The sequence below is a fragment of the Mustela erminea genome, chromosome 12 (assembly GCF_009829155.1).
Source record: "Mustela erminea isolate mMusErm1 chromosome 12, mMusErm1.Pri, whole genome shotgun sequence".
NCBI classification, from domain to species: Eukaryota; Metazoa; Chordata; class Mammalia; order Carnivora; family Mustelidae; genus Mustela; species Mustela erminea.
In genome coordinates, this window is record NC_045625.1 from 20120925 (window position 1) to 20147341 (window position 26417).

Below are 26417 nucleotides of genomic sequence, written 5' to 3' on the forward strand. Positions count from 1 at the left end.
GGACTAATCTCCTAATTTACCTCTCCCTTGGCTTCTAAAAGGAAAGCCCTAAACCCTCTCCTACTTATTTGAACATGTTCAGGACTTCCACCTTGGCAACATTCATATTCTAAAGAATGGAAAGAGAATTGAGGGCTGGGGGGTACAAAACAAAGTACTTAACCAGGCGTTAGGAAGCTTGGCTAGCCCCTCGCCGCTCGCTAGTTCTGTCACCTCCAGTAAGTCACACGTTTGGGCCTCAAGAAGCTCATGAGTTACAATGGGAATAAATAACACTGTGGTTACTTGAAAGCAGCACACTGGTCCATAGGAATCCTTGAACTACAATTCAGTTTAAGGCCTATACTTCTATTAAAACTCAAGAATCCCAAAAAGCAGGTGACTGGGTGATGGACATTGGGCAGGGTATGTGCTATGCTGAGTGCTGTGAATTGTGTAAGACTGATGATTCACAGACCTGTACCCCTAAAGCAAATAATACATTATATGTTAATTAAAAAAAGAATCCCAAAAGGCACCTGCCAATCTAATTTTCCAAACGATTCCAGTAGTTTGGAAAACTAGCAGTCATCCAAATGCTTTTGTTGACAGAATACAGACATCTGTACATCTTATACTGTAAACAAAATGAAAATACAGCTGGGGGATGCAATTTTTTATAAAAAAGAATCAGATGGATTCTGCCATTCTTCTATACCCTGACCTGAATTTCTTTTAATGTGTGTATTATTATTATTATTAATATTATTTATTATTATTTTATTTTCAATTTGGGCAAATATTTTAAAATATAAACTCCTTACCTTCTTCCACAGTGACCAAGCTTACAATTCAGAACAAATATTCGAGCTCAGGAGGGTTCCTATGATTCCTCCTTTGGCCTGCTTAGGATTCACAACCCAAGCCTCCAGAGACGGTTTTCACCAAGATCATGCAGAATCACTACTAACTCAACAAGAGGGCTATTACCAATAAACAGCTGCTTTGGTGCTTAACTCGTCCATCCCTCCAGAACTTCAGTCTGGATCTGTTCAGTCTTCTTACCCAACAGTTTTGTGTGTCTCCATGAGGATGGTTCCATTTGGTCCTGGGACGGGCATGGAATTATAGCGGATGCTGACTTGTGACTTGCGCAGCAGGATCTCTCGGGCAATCTTGAGTCCTTCATAGAACATGGCTAGTAAAAACACTGCCACGAAAGCTCCAGCCATTTCTAAGTGGGGAAGGAAAAGATGGTGGTACGGTCATATATGCGAAGTCACTAGTCGGTTTGCTGTCCAAGCTAGAGAGACAACACAGAAGAGGGCTACTCTCAATTTCCGAATACGTTATATTGCTACATTTCTACTTGCACAGACAGACAAGAGAGACAGACAGAAGAGTGAAGATGGTGTTAGAGAAAACCATTGTCTCTACTGGAGAACATATTCATTTTCTGATTATAACACAAAAAAATCATCTGAACGATAATGACCTTCAGGTCTGGCTACCTGGTGTCATAAATTGGCTTGTTATGACACAATGTAGAATATGCAAAAGGGGAATAAAACATCATGTTAAAGTGTTGACTATTTCTTTGAACAAAGGGGGGGAAAAAGGGAGAGAAAAATCAGGAAACACTTAATTATAGAGAAGACACGGATGGTTGGGGGTTGGGGGTGTGTGGGTGAAATAGGTGATGGGATTAAGGAGGTCACTTGTGATGAGCACTGGGTAACGTATGGAATTGTTAAATCACTACACTGTATACAATACTGTCTGTTAGCTAACTAGAATTAAAATAAAAAAAAGTATTATTTTTTTTAAAAGATTTTATTTATTTATTTGACAGACAGAGATCACAGATAGGCAGAGAGGCAGGCAGAGAAAGACAGAGGGGGAAGCAGATTCCCTGCAAGCAGAGAGCCTGATGTGGGGCTCGAACCCAGTACCCTGCGATCATGACCTGAGCTGAAGGCAAAGGCTTAACCCACTGAGCCATCCAGCTGCCCCTAAAATACTATTTCTTGAACAGACATTTCAGTTCTTTTTTTTTTTTTTTTAAAGATTTATTTATTTTTATTTGAGAGAGAGAAAGAGCACGAGCAGGAGTGGGGAATAGCCGGGGGAAGGAGAGAGAATCTTCAAGCCGACTCCATGCTGAGCGCGAAGCCCAACAGTGCTCAACCCTAGGACTCTGAGATCACGATCTGAGCCAAAATCAAGAGTTGGACGCTTAACTGACTGCACCACTCAGGCGCCCTCAGACATTTCAGTTCTAAGTCTTTCATACTGTGAAGTGTTGGTAATCCTTCAAATATACGCAAACTGCTGATTTAACACACTACATGAACTATATGACCCCCTCTTTCCTCAAATTGATTTTGTGGCTCCGAAGATAGACCTGATCCTTAAAACAGTCCAACTGACAATGGAGCTTGTGCAATTTGAACTTAAGGCATGCTCACTCATCATTATAGACACACAAAAATGGGTATCAGTTATCCCAATGGGTATCAGTAGGTCTGACAGTAAGATGAGCCATGCCAAGAATCAGGAAAGAGATAGACCAGTATGGTATGCTAGAAAGAGCACTGGAGAGGGCAGATCTAGAAAGTCTAGGTCCCTGTCCAACCTCTGACACAGCAACGCTCTGTGATTTAGGGCTAATCATTTCAGTATTTGAGTCTTAATTTCTCTGTAAAATGGAAGGATTGTACTTGATCAACAGTTTTCCACCCAGGGTTATTTTGTGGTCTGTTTGCCCAAAATGCTTCTTATATCATTTTAACTTGACTATAGTCTTATGTCCAGGATCAATAACTTACCAAATAAGAAAGCACTCAAAAAAAGGATGAAAGGAAATGGATTGTGAAAGACTCTTATCTGGTATCTAAATTATTTTCCAGAAACTCTAAAACACACACATGTTATTCTTATTTATTTATTTATTTATTATTTTAAGTAGGTTCCATACCCATCATGGAGCCCAAGGCAGGACTTGAACTTACAACCCTGAGATCAAGACCTGAGTTGAGATCAAGGGTTAGATGCTTAACTGACTGAGCCACCCAGCCCCCCAATAACATATACATGTTATTTAAGAGAGGTTTACTGTAGAACTGTAAGAGAGGTTTACTGTAGCATTGTGTATCCTTACCTTCTGGGTAGGTAAGAGGAAGATGATTACGTATCATAACCATAACTATTCAGTACTTACGGGAGGAAGAGGTGCCAGGTTTCCTGATTCTTTGTCACTGTCTCTTATGTGAGTGTCCCCTCTGAACACCACCTGATGAGGGCGGCTTACTCACCTCCAGCTGTATTGATGACCAAACCAGAAAACAAGAGCTCCACATTCTTGAAGCCGAAGTAGAAGGTCATATTCTGCCGGTAAACCATAACAAGTCAGAGAGGACTGAAGATTCTACATGAGAATTTCACATCAAGAAGCTGAGAGGATTTCAAAGGGTCAGATCGAAATAGTAAGAGACATTCATTGAAGTAGGAGGCTTTCTCCTTTATCTCAGCATTCCTACAGCAGACATCCTCTACAAGTACTCTCCCTTGCTTCCTTCCCAAACCCAACCTTTTCTCTCTCTCTTTTTAATTTTCATTCCAGTATAGTCACCATGAGTGTTATATAAGTTTCAGGTGCACAATCTAGTGATTCGACAATTCTATACATTCCAGTACTCTTCGTGGTAAGTGTACTATCTTTTTTATACAAAGCATGTAAACCAGAACTTAATTCAGAAAAGGGTCAATTCTGAAAGGAAGGAATACAGCAGAGGCCTAGAAATCCTGGTTCTGGTGTGACTCTGAAATTAACCTGCTGCATGATCTTAAGCAAATCACTTGTCTTGTTTGAGTCTATCTGTGCTTTTCCTCACGGGTAAACTTGAGCTTTAAAGATAATAACCTGCCAGTCCTGAAACTCGATTATTTCTATTACCCAAGTGGGTGTAAAAGGGCAGCCTCTCCTGTGGTGGCACTTACCATCATCATGTCGCCCATTTCCCCGCCATGGGAGTGGGAGTGGGAGGCTGAAGTGGTTGGGTGATGATGGTGAGAAGGTACTGTTGTGTTGTGAGCCATGTGGCTTATCTCTTTATGGTGGGAATGGTCCAGGTTTCCAGGAAAAGTTGAGTCAGCAGAAGATTCTTTTAAGAAAAAGAATTATGTATAATAAGTTCACAGTATACAACCTTGATGCTTCTTGAAAAAGATAATTAAGTAAGCTCTATGCCCAACATGGGGCTTGAACTCATGACCCCGAGGTCAAGAGTCACATGTTCTACCAACTGAGCCAGGCAGGTGCATCTAAAATTTTGATTCCTGATAATTATTTATTTTTGTGGGATTTCATCTAGCAGGGATTACCTTCGGAGACAGTGGCACAAGAGATTTGCACCTAGGGTTTCAGAGACATAAACCTTATTCTGCAAAGTCGTTCCTTTAACAGATGTGGCCAATGTTCAAATATAAATCTAAGATAAGGAGAAGAAAAGTAGTTTCTTTGGGTTGCAGGAAACAGATAGTTTTTTTTTTAAGATTTTTTATTCATCTATTTGATGGACAGAGATCACAAGTAGGCAAAGAGGCACACACAGAGAGAGAGGAAGGGAAGCAGGCTCCCCGCTGAGCAGAGAGCTTGACGTGGGGCTCGATTCCAGGACCCTGGGATCATGACCTGAGCCAAAGGCAGAGGCTTTAACCCACTGAGCCACCCAGGTGCCCCAGGAAACAGATAATTTGTAATAGAGGATAAATTGATGCCATTAATGAAATTTAACTGCTCTAAGGCTTTCTAATCTAAATGTCAGGAGCTAAAAAGCAAGTGCTTCAAATAATTCACCTAATTGGATGGCCTGTGTTCAATCAAGATATTAAGAATACATTTTCACATACAGGACAACCAACCTTTGGCTAATTTAAACTTGAAGGAAAGGTCTATTACTGCCCTGGGCAAGCAGTGTGCTCAGAAGATACAATTTCAACCCCAGCTCAGCATTAGAGCTAAGAACACTGAAAACAAGGTATAAATTGAATGTTCTCTATTAAATTAAGTCCAGATAACTGCATATTCAGCCTTATGTCTTTACTATCACATCACTGCTTTATTGCAAAGTCCATCTGGGACAAAAATGAAGTAGCAAAAATGCCTGTAGCTGGTGTGGGGGTGGGGAGTGGAAAGTTGAGGAGGGTGGAAAGGCAGGTGTTGGTGGATTCTCTTTATGTGTCCCTTGACTCTAGTTTGTGGAGGAAAGAGGGCTTTAGAAATTCCCAGTAGGGGGGGATGCCTAGGTGGCTCAGTTGGTTAAGCTTCTGACTCTTGATCTCAGCTCAGGTTTTGATCTCAGGGTTGGAAGTTCAAGCCCTGAGTTGGGCATCATGCTGGGTGTAGAGTCTACTTAAAAAAACTCTTAAAATTAAAAAAAAAAAAAATTCCAGGGGCACCTGGGTGGCTCAGTGGGTTAAAGCCTCTGCCTTCAGCTCAGGTCATGATCCCAGGGTTCTGGGGTTGAGCCCCGCATCGGGCTCTCTGCTCAGCGGGGAGCCTGCTTCCTCCTCTCTCTGTCTCTGCCTGCCTCTCTGCCCACTTGTGATCTGTCTGTCAAATAATAAAGAAAGGAAGAAAGAAAGAAAGAAAGAAATTCCAAGTAGGTATTCACGTTCATAAGCTGAGTGTGCCTCTCATTCCATCAATAAACATTTTAAGCTCCTACTATGTGCCAAACTCTTGAGTTAAAAGCTAGTAATTCTGTGAATAAGATAAACAAGGTGACTCATGGAAAGAAAAACAAGAAAGTAAACAGAGCAATCTCATGGTGTGATTAGTGTGATGAAGGAAACAAACAAGGTAATATGGCAACATCACTAAGAGGTGGAGAAGAGGCATACCTTAGACAGGAAATCTATATAGATCCAGGGAGTCATATATAACTTAAAAGCACAATTATTCAGCCACCTAGCTCCCCCTCTTCAATCTCCCATCTCATGATTCTATGAAAGCAAGCTCAAGAAAGAGGATTGCATTTCTAGTAAAGGACAAGGCAAAGCATCAGTAAGGGAGAATCAAAGTTCAACTGTGAATGTAAATAACTTTCATGGCAGACACTATATTACTTCGTAATTACAGAGCTTGACAATCTGGTATTATTAATACCATGGACATAAAGGACATACATAATAGCCTCTTTGTCCATAAAGTTTTTATAGCAAAGAATAAAAAACACCACACAAAAATAATCAACACGACAGCACCCATAAAATTTCAATGATGGGAAAAATGGTAAGGGGGCAGCAGTTTTCAGTGAAAGAATCGGGGTAGAATGGAGAGATCCCTGGTGTCTGAGTGATGACAGATTACAGTTTTTGAGCTAGGCAAGTGCAGCAAAGTAAGAATAAAAAGACTTTTGCCAGCCAGGAAGACAGAATACATCCTCATGAAGACACTCAAGTAGAAGTCACAATTTGTTCTCTTCCAATAAGGTTTGGAAAGTTATTATAGCAAAAGAAAACCATAAAGGATAACTTCATTTCACATTATCAACCTGAATCCTGGCCATCAATTCAGTGATTATTTGCAGTGTCTTCTGGTGTAAAAGACTGAGGGAGATACAGAGATGAACCAGACATACAGTCTTTCCCCAAGGAGCCTCAAGGCTAAAACCTAAAAGAGGGACTGAACAATTATCATTTTTCATTTTGGGCATAAGAAGACATGTATAGGTCAGTTTGTTTGTTTTTATTTATTTATTTGAAAGAGACAGAGACAGAGAGAGTGAGCATGAGCTGGAGGAGCAGCAGAGGGAGAAGAAGACTCCCCCGCTGAGCAGGGAGCCCAACATGGGGCCTGACCCCAGGACTCTGAGATCATGACCTGAGCCGAAGGCCGATGCATAACCAACTGAGCCACCTAGGAACTCCTAAAGGTCAGTTTAAAAAGCAAATCTTAGCACCACAAACTACTTAAGATCTGTACCCTAGAATATCCCTGATTTATTTTCACATATTCTTCCCATCAACAGTTTTTAAGACCCACAGTTTCCTAATTGTTCAGGTACTTCATTACCAGTCAGAGACACCTGCTAAATGAAGACATGTAATCAAATCTCTTCACACAAATCGCTGGCCCAATAATTCATTTGTATAAATCCTTAGAACACGTTTCAAAGTATGCACCTGTTCTGAAGTGTCATCTTTGTAGGATAAATTTCACATTCAAAAATACTAGGAAATAGAGGAGGAATAGAATCTACTTCCTTTCATTGTGAGTAGACAATGGATTTCTTGTAATGGAATCCTAGGCAAGGCTTGCTCAATAGTGTACAAATCTGGCAGATTAATGTGCAAACATATACCATACGCACAAACTCAAACTAATTCTGGTAAGCCCTTCGGCTTACTAAAAGCCTGCTCCAGGGAAGATGCCAAACTCCAGTGATATATATAGATCTATAGATATCTATATCTATAAGTATGACTTATTATTAAAGCATAAAAATAAAAGCAATTATATTCTTTTCTCTTCCTACTTGACTTTCTATTGATGTGCCCTATGTATTTGGATAAAGGATCCTCTATAGCAATCAAACACTCCTAACTCATCTCTAAAAGAGAAATTCTACTTACAGGAGGTAATGTGGCAGTTGGTTAGTGTTAGTCTGGTTTCTTCAACAGCTTTAATCTAAGAAGATCCAAGAAAAGCTTCTTCCAGAATAAAAATGGGTATTGAAATGAGAATAAATAAAAAACAGCAACACAGCAATACCATTTGCTGTTTTGATTTGTAATCTGAAAAAAGTGGTTTGATCACCAGCTGTGCTCTTTTGTCTTTGCTTTATTCAAGCTTCTCTAGACTCCACAGCCAACTTTAACCACTTGCTGCTGTCCAAGAACTGTTTCCTCTAACGTAGCTCCACGTCATTGTCTCTCAGAATTGGGGTCAAGGTCTATAAAGTGGCTGTTCTGTGCCTTTTTATGGAATCAAGTTTCCTGATTCGTAAACCAACTGCAATTAATGGAACTTGTGGATGGGTCAGTAATGACGAGTGACAGGTGGAACCTCAGCAAAATTTTTATATTTACCGATTCACTCGATTTCTGATTTTAGAAAAAACTATGTGAATATGTTAATTCCAGGCTAACCTTCCTGTTGTTGTTTAAAACCTCCACCGTTCACTTCTCTTCTTCTCCTTAGCCTTCTACTTCATTGGATTTACCAATTATTTATAAAGAGGCATATTAACAACAAAAAAATCTGAATACATCACTCAAGGATAAAACAGAAAAGCAAAAAAACAAAAACAAAAACAAAAAAAAACAAAAAAACCACTCAGGATTCCTGACTTTCAATCTACAATAAAATCCTCCCCCAATATTTAGTTACCAAGCTGTGTTTAGAGCTAGGTAGAAAAATTAGGAACACAGTATTTTCATTTACGTTTTTAAAAAGATTTTATTTATTTATTTGTCAGAGAGACAGAAAGTACAGGCGGGCAGAATGGCAGGCAGAGGGAGAAGCAGACTCCCTACTGAGCAGGGAGCCAATGTGGGACTCCATCCCAAGATGCTGGGATTATGACCTGCGCCGAAGGCAGACGCTTAACCAACTGAGCCACCCAGGCGTCCCTTTCATTTACATTTTTGCCAGTTCAGGCAAACTCATTTTCTCTAACAGAATTTAAGAGAGATCCATACAGGTGAAGCATCTTTGAAGAATGGAGTGAGAAGCTCAATGACATCTACATCTGTAGAGGACTTTTGACGTGCTCTGGTTGTACAACTCCCTCCCTGGAGTGGAGTCGCCCTCCCTGAGGGCAAGTCCCTCACCATCTCTGGAGCTAGCAGATCATGGAGGTTGCTGGGAGCATGAAGGAGATAAAAGGCTTAGGAAGCATCTAGCAGAATGCCTGACAAATGGCAGTGTTACCACTGTGTGTACTATGAGGGGATAAAAGATCTTACTTAAGGAAACTCCAATGAATAAACCTTGTGGGAGAAGATATAATCAAAATATTAGCTGTTTGCTTCTCTCTCACAAAGTCTTCTAGCCAAGACAACTGTTCATGGCCCTTCCCACTTATCCTGTCTCCTGAGACCACAAAGTGGCTATCGACACTCACATGGATAGTTCAGAACAGCTCTAGGTCATAAGAACTCCTTCTTCTGGCGTAGGAAAATTCCCCGGAAATATGTCAAGGGTGTTTCTATGGAACTCAGTTCACATAGAATAGCTAAGAAGGGGCGCCTGGGTGGCTCAGTGGGTTAAGCCACTGCCTTCGGCTCAGGTCATGATCCCAGGGTCCTGGGATCGAGTCCCGCATCGGGCTCTCGGCTCAGCAGGGAGCCTACTTCCTCCTTTCTCTCTCTGCCTGCCTCTCTGCCTACTTGTGATCTCTCTCTGTCAAATAAATAAATAAATTCTTTAAAAAAAAAAAAAGAATAGCTAAGAAGTTGAGTTCTCAGGAAGGCTTATGCTCTTCAGTTTCTAGGGAATATTCATCTCATCTTCAGTTGAGTACTTAAATTGGCTACAGGCCAACTTGTTTCTCTTGCCCTGAAGACTATTAGATCTGGAAAACGAGATAGCACAGTCCACACTGCACACCATAAGCTTTGCATTTCATTTTGTCTCCCCTTTTCCCCCACTTCGTAAGTATTGTGCAGCACGTATACACATAGTTTCCAAAACTTTCCTATACTCAAGGGTCTAATTTCTTCTCCGTCTGCTTCTGAGGACCGTCAAAAAAGAAGTTTCCTCTATTCCTGTCCACCTCCTACCTCCCAAAAAGGGCACAATGAAAAGCTTGACGAGAGGACCGGATTGTTTGCAAAGTCTAGCATCTTTAGCAAAATAAACATGAATTTATGAATGGAAGTTAGGAAATGGGCAAGAAGGCTGAATGCTCAGGCCCATCCTGAGTCTTAGCACTGACCTTACTTTTAATAGATTTATTCTAAATTTCCAATTCTTTTTTATTTCCCTGGTACTACACAATGATGGATAAGAAACGGTAATCCACAGGGACTATGGAGATTAGACCCACAACAAAAAGACTACACAGAAGCGGTCAGACATCTGCCATGTTGTCTCTGTTCTCCAGCACAGACCGATAAAATCTGGAGTCTTACACAATTCTTTTGGAGACTACCTACAGAGTTTCCTGATAAAGAAGATTAGGAAGAAAGTTTTTCTTCTGACAACGATTAAGGTCAGGTTCCTTTTTAGATTTGTAGAACCATTAAACTAAAACAAATCTGGTTGCTTGTCTGCTCTTGTAATTTTTTATTTTTATTGGTTACTTATAAGCTTTAGACAGGCATAGATAGGGAAAATTCAAGGTCACAGACACTGTACTACCATAAACAGAGATTCATACTTATGGACTCTGTTCTCATGATCAAGCAACCAGTTCAACTGGACTAATCCTGCCTTTTGATGACCTGCACAGGGTCAGCAGTTATTCTGAGAAATAGCTCTGGCCTTGTTTCAAGTGCCCCCGTAGGTGAACTTTAAAATTCTCTTGATGGCTTTATGAATCCCACACTCACACTATCCTTTGGGGAGGGAGGTGGTAAAGGAGATGTAGAAGTAAAGAGATTATAATGCATTAATAAAACAGGGCTTAGGTGTCCCTCCACCCCTTGGCATTCCAACCCAATATACTGGAATTGTTTTGAAAAAAAAAAAAGTAGTAGCTCCCAGTAAATGGGAAGGGGTAGTATGATGAATATATAGGGGGAAGACCTTTCTCCTTGAAGGCTATGATGCTGTTCCACTCAACCCCACAACCCTGGCCTCACTCTGGTACTCCAAATTGACTGGCAGAAATTTGGTCACAATTGTATGAATGTAACCACACCTCTGGATACTGTAGTTGTCTTTCTTTGGCCAATGTCTTTCTTGAGGTGTACAGTGATCATAAAGATACTTAATGTTACCAATTGTATTCACAGAAGGTAGTAGGCTGGAGTAAATCAAAGGCTTACACAGGTTCTCAGACAGAACTGGCAAAAACTTAACAAAGTTCTGCTCCACTGATGTACTAAACACAGTCAGTAAAATGATGAAGTTGAGGTAGAGAGAAAAATAGGTTGGGTCAATAAGAAAAAGAAGTGTTAAAGACCCTAAAATCATACATGCGCGCACACACACACACATAGATCCCACCGAATATCTTTGGCAGGTGATAAGAGATGACAGGGCACTTGCTATAACTATAGGTTTATAAAGAGAGTCAGAATTTAGGAGTGTAATGGCCAAAACCCCACCACATCACTACCACTACTACCGACAAAAACAAAATCATTTAGGTTTTTATCCTTTTAAAAATTCTTTGGGGCTTCTGTATGGCTCAGTTGTTAAGCATCTGCCTTCGGCTCAGGTCATGATCCCAGGGTCCTGGGATCGAGCCCCATGTCTGACTCCCTGCTCACTAGGGAGCCTGCTTCTCTCTCTTCCTCTGCCCCTATCCCAGCATGTTCTCTCTCTCTTGAATAAATAAATAAAAATCTTGAAAAAAAATCTTCAATAAAATAAAGGCCACTGTTTCTCCCTTGTAACTTTTTGCCTTTGTTGATAATAAAAATAACTCCCAGGGATCATCCATAACAAATGTTTCCTGGTTTTTCTTTACGGCCATGGCGGGGCTGATATGAGAAAATGTTAATAGAACTTGGCAAAGAATTAAGGTTGTGACTATGCGCTGGTTTCAATATTATTTTCATTTTCTTCACCATCTACCAAAGTGAGCTCTATTACTTTGGATAGGCTGAGCTTGATTCCCTGAAAAAGCACCTTTCATGGAAAAAAGCCAAACTAGGCACGGTCTCCATACTCCAATTAATAGCAGAGCCTACGTGACTGAATTACTCATATATCAGACTGATGGGCTCCACCACAAGTAGCCAACAGCCAGAGTCATAAAGGGGAAAACTACTTCAAACAATTACATTTAAAACTTAAAGAGCCTTCATTTATGAGTGGCCAGTGATCTAGGGAAACAAGAAATGTGGCATGGACTGACAAGTTTAAAAAGTTTAAAATAAAAGAGCAGCTCTGAGTTCCTGAGAGTAGCTCTTTCACTGAGAAGTTCCTGCCTAAGAAGATCTATGTTAGCAGAAAAGGATGGTAACTCAGGAGCTGCCCTATGTTTATTCTAAGGATCCACACAAGACAGACAGCAAACTTGTAATTTGATTCTAATCAGATTAAGACAAGAACTTTGTTTCCCGATATGGGTTCAAGGTCACCCCGTCTATCTTAAATTTCATCTTTCCACGTGTCCAGTCCACCTCATTAAGCTGCTCGGACAGAGCAAGATGGATAAGAAGCCCGATGGGGCAAGACAGGTCATTGCATGGAACCCATTATATAGAGAATATCCAGTCAGGGAGGCTTATCATTTTCAAGAGAAAGCATGCTAAAGACAAACTTCATTTTAATTTTTTAAGGTTATTTATTTATTTATTTGAGGGAGTAAGAGAGTGCAAAAGCAGGGGGAGAGGCAGGCAGAAGCAAACTGCCGCTGAGCAGGGAGCCCTGGATCATGACCTGAGACAGAGGCAGACATTGAACTGACTGAACCACACAGGCGCCCAACAAACTTAATTTTTAAAATGCCATTATCCAATCTCTAGATCACCTATGCCTTCTGGGCAAACATGAATGGGCCATGCTATTACCATGTAAGCAACAAAATACAAAGGAAAGAGAACAAGTTTAAACATGAAAGGGAAGCAGGTGATAAATGCTATATTGGGCAAGTAATTTTCTATTTTATAGCTTCATTTTCCTTAACTGTATAAACACTGAATTATATGATTAGTCAAGTTTCACCCAGAGCTAAAACTTAATTCTACATTTTCTTAGGTCAGGTTCTAGGAGAATATAATTCTTCTCTATCCCTATCCTTACTATTGGATTTTAAGTTCTAAGTTTTAGGATTTTATTTATTCACTTGAAAGAGAGACAGCAAGAGCACAAGCTGAGGGGAGAGGCAGAGGAGAGGGAGAAGCAGACTACGCACTGAGCAGGGAGAGGGAGGTGGGACTCGATCTCAGGAACCTGAGATCATGATCTGAATTGAAGGCAGATGCTTAACCATCTGAGCCCCCCCGGGCGCCCTGACCCATCTTTTTTAATCCATAAACTCCTTCATTTTCTAACATCCTGCACACAGTAGTAAGTACTTGCTAAAATGATTTGTCTTTCTCTGCATTTCTTTCCTGGCAACTTAGACATAAGACAGACAAATCAATTCCTTAATCTGTTAATGAGACACTAGGCAAACCTCAGTTTTCTTTCTGCCACTGTAGTGAGTGTGAAATGCTATACAGTAGTATTTGATGGATATGCCTAGAAAGTATCCAATAGCTCTATATTACTAGTAGCAAAATGTAGATGATATAGGATAACATAAACAGGTTGAACTTTTTAAGACTTGTAAGGGGTTACAAATTCATCCAGCTCTACTTACTCATTTTATGGAAACCTAGAGTATGCATTCACAAAGTGCTTGGGAGAATCTAACATTTTCATATTCTGGCCCAGTTTGCCTTCATAGATACTTTTAGAAAATATTTGTTTGGTCACGAGTGCAAGGAAATTATAAAAAAAAATTCGCGCCTGTTTTAAAAATGGATGAAAGGAAAAAAAATATGGAAGAAAGGAATACACTGCTATTGACCTTCAAGGGGCTTGATATGCCAAATCCAGATCCCTTATATGAATCAAACCTCTAGGGCACTAAACCTGGATAAGTGCAACTTTCTAGAAAGGGACAACAGAGAAAACAGACCAAACTATAAGATAAGATCAACCTGAAAACACTTTTGACAGACAGCACAAGCAGGGGGAGTGGCAGAGGGAGAGTGAGAATCAGGTTCCCCCCCAAGCTGGGAGCCTGATGTGGGGCTTGATCCCTGTTCAATGTTATTCTAGAAAGCTGGGGAGGTCGCATTGCTAGAACTTACCTACCCTCACTCCCCGCCCAGAAAGTATTCTGTTCAACCTGCCTTGTTATTTACCCAATGTCACAATTTGGTGTCCATTAAAAGTCATGGTTTTGATCACTTTCCTAATCCCAAGTACATGAGAAGATTCACCCAGTTTGCCTCCGGTTTTTGCCATCAGCAATTCTATTACAAACATGGGCCCCCCCGCCGCCGCCCAAAGACTTCACCTATTTATCTGTCAGAGAGAGTGAGAGCACAAGCAAGGGGAGAAGCAGGTGCCTCACTGAGCAAGGAGCCCGATGCGGGACTCGATCCCAGACCCAGGGATCATGACTTGAGCTGAAGCTTAACCAACTGAGCCACCGAGGCATCCCTACAAACATGGGTTTTCCCAACAGTACCCTCCACCCTGTTCATCCCATGTGATATGCCAATGACAAATTAATCTACCAAAGGCATGGCTCTACTTATCTGCTCAAAACAAAAACAGAAACAAAAACCACTGCCTACCAACCTCTCCCTTGTCTATTAACTTCCTGGTTCTGAGATCACAGATCTCTAAAACAAAGGCCTCAACCTTCCTTCCTGCCTGCACATACTTGGAATACCAGTCAAACAAGTCCAATGGCCAAAGCTTGAACTGGACAAATCCCACGCTTTTCCGTCTATCTTTGCTCACATTGTTTCTTCAGTCTGCAAGGCCCATCCTTATTATCTCTGATGCAACAAACCCTCCTCATCTTCCGAGGTCTCCTGCTAAGCCCTCTGAACATTCAGAACGCAATGTGCCTTTCCCAAGAACCCCAGCTTGGATTAGGTCTCACAAAATACCTTGAAATGTTATGAGCTTCTCAATCGGGGCATATTTCGGTCATCACAATGATAGAACGGAATTGAGAAAAGATAGGGGAAACACAATTAGGCCTGGAAAGAGATGCAGGTGACATTTTTTCAGCTATAGGCAGACCACCTGAAATTGAAACCTGAGTGCACTGTCCCTTAATTGGTGGGTCACAGAAATCTAAGAACCGAAAGGACCTCAGAAGGCACAGCAAGGAGCCCTTCAGTGACATACAAATTCTGTACTAACTGAACACGGCTAGGGATTTATCAGGCTAGTGTGTTGCTTTCTTCTGAAATGTAAGAAAGCAAACACTCTCTTTCCAGATAAGCCAACTACAGATGGTGTTTCACAGGAACCTGAATCTTGCTATTTGGTGGTGATGATGTCGATAATGGACCCAGTACTCAAAGCTTTTACATATATTTCCAAAGCTGTAATTTGCATTTTGGGCTCTATTCCCCTGAACTAACACTTGTCTACAAAGAGAAACCTAAGTATCTTTTTTTTTTTAAATCAAAGATTTGTTTACTTATTTTATTTTTAAAGATTTTATTTATTTATTTGACAAGAGAGCTCACAAGGAGGCAGAGAGGCAGGCGAGTGGGGGGGGGGGAGGAGGCTCCCCGCTGAGCAGAGAGCCTGATGTGGGACTTGAGCCCAGGACCCTGGGACCATGACCTGAGCCGAAGGCAGAGGCTTAACCCACTGAGCCACCCAGGCGTCCCTATTTACTTATTTTAGAGAGAGAATGAGTAAGAGAGTTGAAGGAGGAGTAGAGGGAGAGAAACTTCAGGCAGATTCCCCACAGAGCATGGAGTCCAATGCAGGGCTCAATCCCACGGCCATGAGATGATGATCTCAGCTGAAACCAAGAGTCAGACGCTCAACTGACTAAACCACCCAGGTGTCCCAAGAAACCTAAGTATTTTTTTTTTAAGATTTTATTTATTTATATGACAGAGAGAGAGACACAGCAAGAGAGGGAACACAAGCATCGGGAGAGGGAGAGGGAGAAGCAGACCTCCTGCTGAGCAGGGAGCCCAATGCGGGGCTTGATCCCAGGACCCCAGGATCATGACCTGAGCACAAGGCAGACGTTTAACCATCTGAGCCACCCAGGTGCCTCAACCTAAGTATTTTTTTTTTAAGAATTTTTTAATTTATTTGAGAGAGAGAGAGAACACATGAGCAGGGGTAGAGGGAGTAGAAGCAGACTCCCCGCTGAGCAGGGAGCCTGACTCAGGGCCCCAGGACCCGGGGATCAAGACCTGAGCCGAAGGCAGACACTTAAATGACTGAACCACTAAGGTGCCCCATAAAACCTTAGTAACTTTATATCCAACTTTTGATATTGGTTATGCTCACTTTATGCTCACTATCTGGCATTTATGTCTTTCTGTTACTGACTTACCTTTCAGCCTATTTCAAACTAATCCTTTTTACAAATATTCCACCCAAACTGACCTATTCATTTTTCCTGAATAAACTGAGCACTTTGACACCTGTATGATTTTTTGGCTTATGTCATTCCCTGTAATGACACCCCCCCCCCCCCCCGGCACTTCCTGAATATGTGTAAATCCTCTCATCATTTAGTCAACATTTATCTTGCACTTAAATGTGTCAGAATTAGGGTGAAGTTAAAACATGGCCCTTGCTCTTTTGAGTTTACAATCTAGCTCGTTCTTTATGGCTTACTTAATATGCCATCTCTTCCATCAGGTTTTCCTTGGATTCTTGACAGAAGAAATCTCTCATTTCTGAAGTTCCCTGGTAATCTTCTCTTACGGAAAACTTAAATACACGATATAAATAAAACTTAAATACACGATATAAAATACTATTTTACACAGCAAGTTCCTTGAGGACAAGTAACTTTCTAATTTCTACCTCCTTACTGCCTCTGGAAGAACATTCAATAAACATTCATTCATTTGAAAGGCACTGAATTCTTTTTAAAAATTTATTATTATTTTTAAAGAATTTATTTATTTATTTGCGAGAGAGAGAGAACACAAGCAGACAAAAGAGGGGCAGAGGGAGAAGGAGAAGCAAACTCCCTGCTGAGCAGGGAGCCTGATATGGGGCTCGATCCTAGGACCCTGAGATCAGGACCTGAGCTGAAGGCAGATGCTAAATGACTGTGCCACCAGGCACCCGAAAAGTATTTAATTCTTACAAAATCCATTTAGTTTTTGGTATCTGCCTCCAAGGATCCAGGTGCAAAAGGCAAGATTCTTGCCTTTGTGGGGCTTACTCTAGGAAGAGGAAGCCCTCATTTAGTATGTAAACAAATAAATAATGTGTTTAAGTATATACAATTACCAATCACGATAAGTGGTATGAAGGAACTCAACATGGTACTGTGGCAGAGAAAAACACAGAAAAAACTAATTTAGATGGCGGGTGGCAGGTAGAGAGAAGAAAGAAACCCTCTTTAAGGAGGTAACTTCAGACAGATTGATGAATTACTAGAGTTGGGTAGAAAGGTAAGGGAGCAGCATCCCTAGGCAAGAAAAGAACCAAGGGAGGGGGGTGCCTGGGTGGCTCAGTCATTAAGTGTCTGCCTCCAGCTCAGATCATGATCTCAGGGTCCTGGGATCGAGCCCTGCACCCGGCTGCCTGCTCAGCGGGCAGCTTGCTTCTTCCTCTTCCACTCTCCCTGCTTCTGTTGCCTCTCTCGCTGTGTCTCTCTCTCTGTCAAATAAATAAATAAATAAATAGAAAAGAACCAAGAGCATTCAAGGTCATATGAATAGAACACATTGAGTCATTTTAAGAAGACTAAATTTTATTCTAAGGGCAACTGGCAGCTCTTTAAGGGTAAGAAGCAGGGAAGTGATATGATCAGATTTACCTTCTCACAGAGTACTTTTGTTGCTATGCAAAGTGGACTTTTTTTTTTTTAAGATTTTATTTCTCTATTTGACAGACAAGAGATCACAAGTAGGCAGAGAGAGAGGGGGAAGCAGCCTCCCCACTGAGCAGAGAGTCCGATGTGCGACTCGATCCCAGGACTCAGATTATGATCTGAGCCGAGGGCAGAGGTTCAACCCACTGAGCCACCCAGGTGCCCCAGAGTGGACTTTATTTGCTCTTCTGCTCAAGTTCTTCTGTGAGGCATTCACAGAAAAAAAAAAAAATCCTTATGGAACCATGAGCTATAGTCCTTTAACTTGCCAAAAACCATAAAGCCATCTGTTAAAACTTAGGAAGGAAAAGAACCTTCTAATTTCTGGGTTATAAAATGGTTTGAAGGGCAAAACTGAAGAATATTCGATACAGGCTATCTTGGATTGTAAGAGCTTTTCAAGTCCCACACCACCCTTTGCTGGTGAGAGTTAAGATTATAGAATAGTGCTGAGCAGGAGTCTGGAGTCAGAGGGTATTCAAATCCCAGCTCTGCTAATTTCCAGCTGAGTGTCCTGGTGACATTTCCTATAAAAACTCTTTAGGTTATCAGTAGGTTCTGTGTACAGAGACTGCTAAAAGGCTGTGTCCAGATTTCAACAGTATCTGGATAAATGATTGAAATTTGGTATTTACTCAATACATAGAAAAATATGATAAAGGTAGACCAAGATCCCTGCAGGACATGGACAACAGACTGTGAGGCACATGGCAAGTGTTAGATTTTTATCGGATTACACAATCTGTACTACGCGTGGAAACCTTCAACAGTGATGTAAACAAACTCCACTTCTCACTTGTACCTCCTCAAAACAGTAGCAGTAAATCCAGAATTTGTGTGATTCTAGCCTTTAATGCTCAAATGATTTAGGACAGTGGAGAACACATTAGACTGAGTCTAAGATCTGGATTCTGGTCCATCCAACTCTATCACTGTGTGTTCTTGTGGATAAAACACCTATCTCAGAGTTCCTCAATTTTGGCATTACTGACATTTGAAGCTGAGTAATTTGTTGTCGTAGGAGCTATTTTGTCCATTGTTGTATGTTTAACAACACCCCTAGCCTTTACCTGCCAAATGCCAATAGCACTGTCCCAGTTGTGACAACTAAAAAATGTCTCCGGACATGGCCAAAAAATCCCCTGCGAGGCAAAAATCACCCTAACTCTTTGAGAACTACTTCTGATCTTTGAATTTCAATGTGTCATCTAGAACTCAGGGGAACAGATAACATCGGTCTTATTCTCCTTCAGGGTCATTACATGATTCACAAGAAATAATGAATGGGAAGAAATACTGAGAAAAAAAGAGACTAAAAAACATATGTAAAAGGATTATTACTCTGTGAGTTATTATTTAAAGATATTATTTATTTTATTTGAGACAGAGAAAGAGCAAGCACAAGCATGAATGGTGGTGGGGGGAGTAGGCACAGGGAAAAGCAGACTCCCTGTTGGTGGGGCTTGAGAGTCCTTGGATCATGATCTGACCCAAAGGCAACCACTTAACCGACGGAGCCACCCGGGTGCCCCTCACTGAGTTACGATTATTACTACTTAAAAATTTTTATTTATATCCCACTCAGTTAACATACTGTGTAATACCAGTTTCAGGTGCACGATTCAGCAACTCAACACCCACACACGACTCGGTGCCCAACACAGCAAGGGCCCCATAATCCATTTAACCCATCCTACCACCCGCCTCCCCTCTGGCATCAGTGAGTTATCACTATGCTCTGTGAGTGCTCAATAATGAGACCAAAGAAAACTCACATCTTGTTTATAGAATGCATCATAAGCCTTAGATTAGGCTCTGTACAGTCTAATATACCTTTCAGGCATCCAATATTTGTGATTCCAAGTCTGGGTCCAATAATTACCTCATTTACTTTTGTGGCATGTTCTCAGGCTATTCTCTGCTGAGCTACAACAATGTAGCTTGTTTCCAAACTTAATGGCACTTGAAAGGTGGGCCTGGGTTAAACAGGAATGGCTACTCATTTTACAGACAGAAAATTGAGGTACACAAGGTTAACACACGAGCTGAGTTCATGTGGCAGTCAGTCTAGTGACAGTCTGCAATCAGAATCCAGATTCTGACCTCAAGTCTAGAGTTCTATTACTTATGTCATGGTACTTTTATCCAACTATCTTGTGTCTCTGTCTCTCTGCACAAAGTCAGATACTTTCCTTTCTGGGTACAATCCGGGAAAACTGAGATAAGGAAATGGAGAGTGGCTTAGAAAGAAATGTGGACCTGTTTCTATGCAGAGGCTATTCCCTGCTTTCAGGATGAACTGATGTCCTGTTATCCAAGGGCCCTGCCAAGTCTTGAAGTCCTTGCCCACACTAAGCTGTCCAGCAGGAACTAAGTCTGGCTGTCACTACCTGCACAGCAGCTGTGGCTTACAATGCCCTTCACGATGCTATGGCACACAGTCTGGGCTAAAATGGTTACCTGCAGTATTCCTGACTGCTCGACCTCTGCATGGCTCTAAGTAAGGTGAGAAAAGACTCCATGTGGTCTGAGCTCCAGGCCACATTTCAGCAAATCTGTTCAAATTCACGAAACCCCAAAATGCCACTTCTACTATATATGAATTTCAGACTTCTAAAAATATCATGGTTTATTCTACTCCTTTAAGATACCAGGTCACCTTTGAGTATTATGTCTCTGTGCAAACTTTCTAAATGCTAAATGTTGTCAGAAGGAGCCATTGCTCTCAACCACTGACTCAGCAGCAGACCTCTGGAAAATTCTCTGGCAGCGCATGGGTTGCAGCCGCCCTTAGCCCTTACTGTGAAAGAATTTTAGTAAAATGAGGAAATTTTGGTTATTAGCCTAGGTTTTTCTGTTACATCAGGTAATTTAATCATTATGGTCACAGTTTCCTCGGTAAAGAAAATAACTCATCTTTAGGGCCTAAATTTCAATTAGAAAAGTTTAGATGCATATGATATTTTTCATGAGAAACAAATGCACACCTAACTTTTCTAGAGATGCTATGAATATTAATTGATTGCTTTAGATATTCTAACATCTCAGTGGCTTTATCAAACACATTTCAGAGCATGCTGTTCATACCGCTCTATAACATTTTCCAACTCACAACCTTTTTTTTTTTTTTAAATGTTTTAAGTAATCTCTACACACAATATGGAGCTTGAACTCAAAAGCCCAAGACCAAGAGTCAGATGTTCTTCTGACTGAGTCAGTCAGGTGACTCTCCAATCCACCAATCTTAATGTTCTCTTCCGAGAGCTATCTTGCTGAAGCAGAAACAGCCTAAGAGCAAGAGCCCTCCTGGTCTGGGAGTCAGAGTGCTGTCATAAGGCTATGACACCTCTGAAGCTCAGAAAAAGTTATTAAAACTTTGTGGGATAATGCATTCATATAAAACTAGGAAAACATGGGGCTCCTAGGTGGCTCAGTGGGTTAAAGTCTCTGCCTTCGGCTCGGGTCATGGTCCTGGGGTCCTGGGATCGATCCTCGCATCGGGCTCTCTGCTCCGCGGGGAGCCCGCTTCCTCCTCTCTTTCTCTGCCTGCCCCTCTGCCTATTTGTATTTTTTTTTTTAAAGATTTTATTTATTTATTTGACAGACAGAGATCACAAGTAGGCAGAGAGGCAGGCAGAGAGAGAGAGAGGAGGAAGCAGGCTCTCCGCGGAGCAGACAGCCCGATGCGGGGCTCGATCCCAGGACCCTGGGATCATGACCTGAGCCGAAGGCAGAGGCTTTAACCCACTGAGCCACCCAGGCGCACCCCCCCCCACCGCCTATTTGTGATCTCTGTCTGTCAAATACATAAATAAAATCTTAAAAAAACCCCAACAACTAGGAAACAAAATCTCACAGTATTCTGAACATCAAAATGTAAAAATATATGAAAGTGGCTGATACATTAATGACATACCTAGTAAATAATACATGTTAATTACTTTCTTTCTAGCTCAAGGATTTCTTAAAGTGTCTGAATCAGGATCATTTGTGATGTCCGGTGAAAAATGAAAATTACAGACTCTACTCCAGACCAGTGAATCTCTTTGCAGAGAATGGGCCTCAGAATCTAGCTATTTATCAAGCTATCTAGGAAAATCCTACATACTCTAAACTTTGAGAACCATAATTCTTTTTTTTTAAGATTTTATTTTATTTATTTGATAGAAGACACAGTGAGAGAGGGAACACAAGCCTGGGGGAGTGCGAGAGGGAGAAGCAGGTTTCCCGCTGAGCAGGGAGCTCTATGTGGGGCTTGATCCCAGAACCCTGGGATCACAACCTGAGCTGAAGGCAGACGCTTAATGTCTGAGCCACCCAGGCGCCCCGAGAACCATAATTCTAAATTACAGAGATATACGATACACAGTACACAGAATCTCAGGATTTGATGTTTAACAAGTGAGAGCTTAAAAAAAAAAGAAAAAGAAACAGGAAAAGAATGTCAAGATTCAACCAGGAACTAAATAAAGCATTTGTTTATTGTGGTATTCCAAAAGGTCAGAGAGCTAACCTAGCCTCACTTAAAATTTATCACCTGATAATCACCTAATAATCAAAGAACCTTCTGGGCTATTTAATACCAAATGGCTCATCTTCGGGATCTGATAGAGTTGTTTTTGTTTTTATTGTTGTTGTTTTAACCTACTATGTGAATAAAATCTCTGAGTTCCAGATGAAGGGGAATCTCCTGTAGTCTTACTTTTCTAGACTGGTTGTGAATTACAGTCACTGAACTACCAAAAAGACAGATCTCAAACAGGAAATGCACAAATGAAAACACCAAACTTCTGCGTGAAGAAATTGTTGGATTTATTTCCCAACATGATTAGTGAAAGTAAGATTTGCTCCCAAGGTCTGTCCCTAACCATGAACTCTTACATTTTTGAGATTAGAAGATCTGAGATCCAAAATAGCCCACCAAAAGCGAACAAAAAGCCACAAGTAGGAAGCTGTGGGCAGAAAGTATTTTCCCTTTAGTTTTTTATGGCGGTTCTCCAAGGACGCGGGGAGCATATTCATTCTCTAACTGGTAAAACCGTACCTGCTGGTTGTAGGCCCTTGGGCAAATTACTTAATATCTCTGTGCCTCAGCTCTAAAAATCAGAGTAAGAAACGTAGCTACCTCACAGGATTGTTTTCAGGACTGTTACGAGGAACTCACTAAGGTGACAGCATAGTAGTTGAGAGGGCAAGTTAGTTTCCTCAAAGCTAGGGCTGCCTGTAGCACCGATCTCGTGATGCTGTGAGCACATACAGTGACCCTGGAATGCTGTATTGCATTATTACTTCCTCATCTACTGTTCTCTCTAAACTTCAGTTCTCTGTCTTTGTCTCTTACCCTGCCCTGCTCCATAGCTCCCCTTTCTTTCTAACCTTTGCTGTTCTCATTTTGGGAGTGCTCGGGGTGAGCTAGTGAATTCCAGCCATTTAACTTCACCCACAGGGATGTCCTTTACTTCTGTTGAATTGGGTGGTCAGTAATTTGCTTTAATTGGATTCCAATCTGCATCCATATTCTTCGAGGTGTCTCAAAGTTTCAGGCTTCTCTCGCCCTGTCTTCTAATTATAAAAGATGCATTTTATGGGTGGTTTCTCCATCAAGTAATTTGCCAACACCAGCTTGGCCTCGTACAGTTCAACTGAATTCTGACACTCACCAGAAACAGCATCAGATTCCACAGGTTAAGGGCTGAGTCCTAGAAGACTGCCCTCCACTTCAGATGCTAATTACAGACTCAGGTTATTACCCGCACTTCTGACTAGATATAAAATCAGAAGTGTCTACAACCCCTTCTCTTTCGGTTTAAGTAATTTGTTAGAGCAGCCCACAGAACTAAGAAAATGCATTTACTCAAGACATTACTGATTTATTACAAAGGATATTAAACAGTATGAATTAATAGACTGACGAAGGGAGGGAAGGTCCTGAACAAAGGAGTTTCTATCCTGGCACAGTGGTACATGCAAGTATTCTGGTTCCCCAAGCTGAAAACTCTTTCTTTTCTTTTCTTTAAATTGATTAATTTTTCAGCTTTTGGTGACTGAACTCAATCTCCAGCCCCATTCTCCTCCTGGGAGGCTGGGGACTGAAAGTTCCAATTCTCCAATCACATTGGTTGGCTTTACGGGCCACCAACCTTAGAAGACCTGGGGGATTGGGGCACCTGGGTGGCTCAGTGGGTTAAGGCTCTGCCTTCAGCTCAGGTAATGATCTCGCGGTCCTGGGATCGAGCCCTGCATAGGGCTCTCTGCTCAGTGGGGAGCCTGCTTCCCTCTCTCTCTCTGCCTGCCTCTCTGCCTACTTGTGATCTGTGTCTGTCAAATAAATAAATAAAATTAAAAAAAAAGAAGAAGACCACCTCAGGGCTTTCTAAAAGTCACCTCATTAGAATGGATAGAGGCCAGGGAGGAAAGGGCAGGCAGGCCCAGTGGGTAGGATATGAAGGTGGAGAGAGTATAATATGGTGTGTGGATCATTGAGGCCGCAGGCATATTTAGTGTTTTGATTTCATAATCAAGAAACACTAAATAAGATATCATAACTTATCAAAAAAATTTCAAATATATACAAAAGTAGACCAAATGTACTCATTGCCCAACTTCTATAATTATCAACTCAAGGTCAACCTTTTCTAGTCCATATCCCATTCATTCCCATGGCCTGCATAATTTTATTTTATTTTTTTTAAGATTTTATTTATTCATTTGACAGACAAGTAGGCAGAGAGGGAGGCAGAGACAGAGAGAAGAGGAAGCAGGCTCCCCGCTGAGCTGAGCAGAGAGTCTCTTGCAGGGCTTGATCCCAGGACCCCAGGACCATGATCAGAGCTGAAGGCAGAGGCTTTAACCCACTGAGCCACCCAGCTGCCCTGGCCTGCATAATTTTAATGCAAATTTCAGATATTAAAACATTTTATTTGTATGTATTTCTGTATCTCATTTCTGTATTTTTTTTAAAGATTCTGTTTATTTATTTGACACAGAGAGAGAGATTACAAGTAGGAAGAGAGAGAGGGGGAAGCACGCTCCCTGCTGAGCAGAGAGCCCGATGTGGGGCTCTGTCGGAGGCAGGCCCCTGGCCAGGGCGGCCTCCGCCATTAAAAGATGGCGCCTCGCTAGTTGCCAGGTTAGGATTGCCTCGTGAGACTAAGCGGAATACCCAAAGAGGAAGTAAACAGCATTGGTTGCTAGCGAAGTTGTTCGTTTAGGTGCACAGCCTGATTCGCTCCCTCCTGTACCCTGCTCACTGACTGGTCATGTAAGCGTATATAAGTGTGTAGACTTGTGGAGCGAGAAGAGAGAGAAGATGCATCCGAACCAGGGCGTCTTGTTGTCCTTGCGGGGCGAGGGCGATAAATGGCGCCGGCACCCGGGAACTAAATAAAGGAATCTTGCAAGGTAATCCGCAGGAAAGTGGGGAGTAAAGGTCCGCAGGTAAGCGGGGACATTAGCCACGTTCAAAAGTGGGAATTCCGCGGTAAAGCGGGGAGTAAAAATAGAAAAACCTTGCAAGGGAGAAGTCCGCAGGTATGCAGGGTAAAACCACGACAAAGGTGGTGGGAAACTTGTACAAGACCGCAACAAGAAGCGGGGCGGCCATAGAGCCGGGATTTTCTTATCGAAACCGCAGGTAAGCGGGGAAGGGACCACGATCAAAATGGTGGGAATCTTGTACAAGTCCGCAATAAGAAGCGGGGCGGCCTCAGAGCCGGGATTAACTTGTACAAGTCCGCAATAAGAAGCGGGGCGGCCTTAGAGCCGGGATTTTACAAGTCCGCAACAAGAAGCGGGGTGGCCTTAAAGCCGGAATTTAGCGGCGAGTCTTTAAACGTCCACGTCTGTTGTCTGTGTGTTCATAATGGGATCTGAAGTATCTAAAGTGCGGTTGGAAGGGTCTTTAGAAGACCTGCTGAAAGCCAATGGAATTCCACTAAAAGCAAAAACTGCTCAGGCCTTCTTGAATACAGTGGAAAAGGCGGCTCCATGGTTCCTAGATGAAGGCTTGCTAAACATACCTCAATGGGACCACTTAGGGGAGGATTTGAAGAAACAGGACAACAAAATGCCTTTGCCACCCGGGACCCTGGCAATATGGACCTTAGTCCGGGGATGCCTGGTGGGGCCTAAACCCAAATGTGAATCAGCTCTACAAGAGGGAGCAGAGGCATTGGAGGAAGTGAAAGAGGAGAATTTGTCTTTGCCATTGAGGACCGGTGCAACAGGCGAGACATTATCATAAGCTGTTACATGTGAATGCTTTAACTCTTCGCCTCAAATTTAACATAACAAAAGCACAGGCACTGGACATAGTAGTCTCCTGCAGAAACTGCGTGATCTTCCTACCTGCACCGTCCTTGGGGGTTAATCCTAAGTGTTTGTTACCTAATCATATATGGCAAATGGATGTCACACATGTTTCAGAATTTGGAAAGTTAAGATATGTTCATGTCTGTAGATACCTGCTCTGGAATAATTTTCGCCTCAGTGCATACGGGGGAAAAATCCAGAGATGTTATTGCCCATTGCCTACAGGCTTTTGCGGCATGGGGAAGCCACGCCAATTAAAGACAGATAATGGTCCAGCCTATAGCCCACAACCCTTTAAAGCCTTCCTACAACAACCTGACATTGACTCGATACATGGAATACCCTATAACCCACAAGGACAAGGTGTTGTGGAGCGCGCGCATCTTACAATAAAAAATGCGCTTTATA

The 26417-nt window shown here is 41.9% G+C and overlaps 1 protein-coding gene across 1 annotated transcript in view; it reads right to left on the bottom strand.

Annotated features, from left to right (window-relative positions):
• The window catches only part of SLC31A1 (solute carrier family 31 member 1), a 43547-nt gene that overhangs the window by 3608 nt on the left and 13522 nt on the right, over positions 1-26417 (bottom strand). Inside the window, exons 2-4 of the mRNA XM_032308234.1 lie at positions 3979-4142; positions 3294-3366; positions 1045-1213 (exon numbers count right to left, since the gene is read on the bottom strand). Coding sequence (XP_032164125.1) covers positions 1045-1213; positions 3294-3366; positions 3979-4077 — 341 coding nt within the window. The 5' untranslated portion in view covers positions 4078-4142. The remainder of the gene's footprint in view (positions 1-1044; positions 1214-3293; positions 3367-3978; positions 4143-26417) is intronic.